The sequence below is a fragment of the Cololabis saira genome, unplaced genomic scaffold (assembly GCF_033807715.1).
Source record: "Cololabis saira isolate AMF1-May2022 unplaced genomic scaffold, fColSai1.1 scf104, whole genome shotgun sequence".
Lineage (NCBI taxonomy): Eukaryota > Metazoa > Chordata > Actinopteri > Beloniformes > Belonidae > Cololabis > Cololabis saira.
The window spans coordinates 103,120-105,804 of record NW_026906268.1 but is presented as its reverse complement, the minus strand read 5'-3'; the positions used below and the strand labels follow the sequence as shown (position 1 = coordinate 105,804).

General features: G+C 48.3%; 1 protein-coding gene across 1 annotated transcript; it reads left to right on the top strand.

The window, feature by feature from the left end:
• Positions 1–482: 482 nt before the first annotated feature.
• Positions 483–1,170, top strand: LOC133438283 (polyadenylate-binding protein-interacting protein 2B-like; the record flags this gene model as incomplete). The annotated part of the gene is made up of 2 exons (XM_061717366.1): positions 483–958; positions 1,111–1,170. Coding segments are annotated over exons 1-2 (536 nt in total), but the record flags the coding sequence as incomplete, so codon positions are not given.
• Between the last annotated feature and the right edge of the window lie 1,515 nt (positions 1,171–2,685).

Sequence of the window (2,685 nt, the reverse complement as noted above, 5' to 3'; positions counted from 1 at the left end):
AGATCGCTCACCAAACACCTGCTGCTGTGCAGGCTCGGTTTGGTGACAACACTCCTAAGGAAGGTTCAAGTGCATTTGTGGTACCAACTAAGGCAAGTGGTTCTGATGGTGCGGAGGGGAGGCCTACCAGGGAAGAATGGGGAACTAGGGAAAGCCCCGTGTGTTTCTATTGTAGGAAGCCAGGACACATTGTTGCAAATTGTTATGCTCTGAATAAGGAGAAGGCACCTGTCAAATCTGTTGCCTTGGTTAAAACAGCTAGTCCTGTGTGCCAGTTGGCTTCACTGCCAAATGAATCTGAGCTTGGCGTGTATGCTCCATTTCTTATGGAAGGTTTTGTGTCCTTGACTGAGACGGGGGATAGGGTTCCCGTAACGATTTTGAGGGATACAGCAGCGTCACAGTCCTTCATGTTGAGTCATGTGCTGCCATTTTCTAAGGAGTCAGCTGGGGATTCTGGTGTCCTTGTGCGTGGTTTTGGGATGCAATACTTGGAGGCGCCTTTACATACTATTTACCTCAAGTCAGACTTGGTTACGGGCTTTGTGACTGTGGGGGTTCGCCCGTGTTTCCCAATTGAGGGAGTGTCCTTCATTTTGGGGAATGATTTGGCTGGGGGTAAGGTGCTGGTAAAGCCGGGATGTGGGGATCCTGGAAAAGAAGGAAAGGAGCCAGTGGCCTATGGTCACGCAGGAGAAAACACTGACGCCAACCCGTTTGCCGAGTACATGTGGATGGAGAACGAGGAGGAGTATAACAGACAGGTGGAGGAGCTGCTGGAGGAGGAGGACCAAGACTGGTTCATCCCTTCACGTGATCTCAACAACCAGGGGGTGGGGCAGCTCGAGCAGCAGCTCAACGGCCTGTCGGCTAACGATCACCACAGCAACCTGGAGGAGGTGGCGAGGAAGAGCATCTTGAATCCTGAAGCAAAGGAGTTCATCCCGGCAGGGATAATGTTGTGGCCAATGTGTTGTTGCGCATGTAGATTTATATTGTAGTGATTTGTTTTTTTTTCCTGTGTATGTGAACCAAAAAAAACAATAATCACTAATTTAGGGTGGGGGGGTTATGCACTCCCTTCCCCCCCTTTTTCTTGTCTCCCTTCAGGTGCTCTGCATCAGGTGATTATCTGGCTCCGCCTGTATTTAAGAGGGACAGGAGGAGCAGGTGCTCTCTCTCAGACCAGGCAGCCTCACCTTGGTGCCAGGGTTGCTACTGTGTTTCTTTGATTGTGTTGCTTTGAGGATGGAGGCCTGTCAGTTTGGTTTTCTTTCCTCGGTTTTTGTTTTGAGGTTAGGTTCCTTTTCTTGTTAGGTCAAGGAGGGAAGTTCTGGGTCCGACGGCCCATTGCGTGGTTGGCTCAGGCTTCCCTCATGGTCTTTTCCTTTATTGTTTTGTTTGGTCAGGCCTCCAGACTCGTCTTGTTAAGTCATGGGGGTTTTTCCTTGGTTCATGAATAAACCTGCTTCTTATACGCAACTGAAACTCGAGTGTGGTGTCCTTGATGTTCTGGTCACAGAGTTGAGCCGAGTGTTCTAACTGGTGATCGTAACAAGGGCAGACACATCCACATGTTTGAATGAGATGGGTGGAAGTTCATCAATGAAGTGGGACACAAATCGTGGTCCAGACTCACTGCTTTTCTCCTTAAACACGGCCAGGCACATTTTGATGTATAGCTCGTCTTTTTTCTCTCCTCGGTGGGAAGACCAGCGTTTTGAGTCAGGGAACAACGTCGCCATTACTTCCTTGGAGGCTTCAATTCTCTGTGAGCTGAAGCTTGTCTTAACCAGCTTGATGATGTTGTCTTGGTCAAGCGTTCTTGATTTAATCAATAAGAAGTTTAGAAGCTCATCTTCAACAATGGTATCACCATCTGTGGTATGATATATAGTAGGTTTGATTCGGGCAAACGCTCCCGCATCACACCGACGCTGCTCACCGTCGGCCATTTTGTAGAGAGCCGACGGTCCAATATCCAATATCTTTTGAATGGTTTGACATACAGAGACATGGGTGGTGTCAAATGACTAAGTATGGAGTCCCTGACCCTCATTGGTGCAAGTTAGCCACGCCCCTTCTTCTGATTGGCCGATACGTTATAGTCCAATATCTTTTGAATGGTTTGACATACAGAGACATGGGTGGTGTCAAATGACTAAGTATCGAGTCCCTGACCCTCATTGGTGCAAATTAGCCACGCCCCTTCTTCTGATTGGCCGATACGTTAAAGTCCAATATCTTTTGAATGGTTTGACATACAGAGACATGGGTGGTGTCAAATGACCAAGTATGGAGTCCCTGACCATCATTGGTGCAAATTAGCCCCGCCCCTTGTCCTGATTGGCCGATACGTTATAGTCCAATATCTTTTGAATGGTTTGACATAGAGAGTCATGGGTGGTGTCAAATGACCAAGTATCGAGTCCTTGACCTTCATGGGTGCATCCCGCGATCATCCGGCAGTAGTCCGTGGCACTTCAAAATTTCCCGGGAATTTTGTCTAGTTATTAGTGCCACGGCTGCGCCACGTGGCACTCCTCCTCCATTGAGATGCGCAAGCTCAATGGAGGAGGAGTGCCTCGTGCGCAGCACGAGGCACTCATACTATTGCTCAGGCTTATTATTTATTATTCCATATTCTTCCGTATAAACTTTGGCGCGTAACTAGTCCCACAGCTT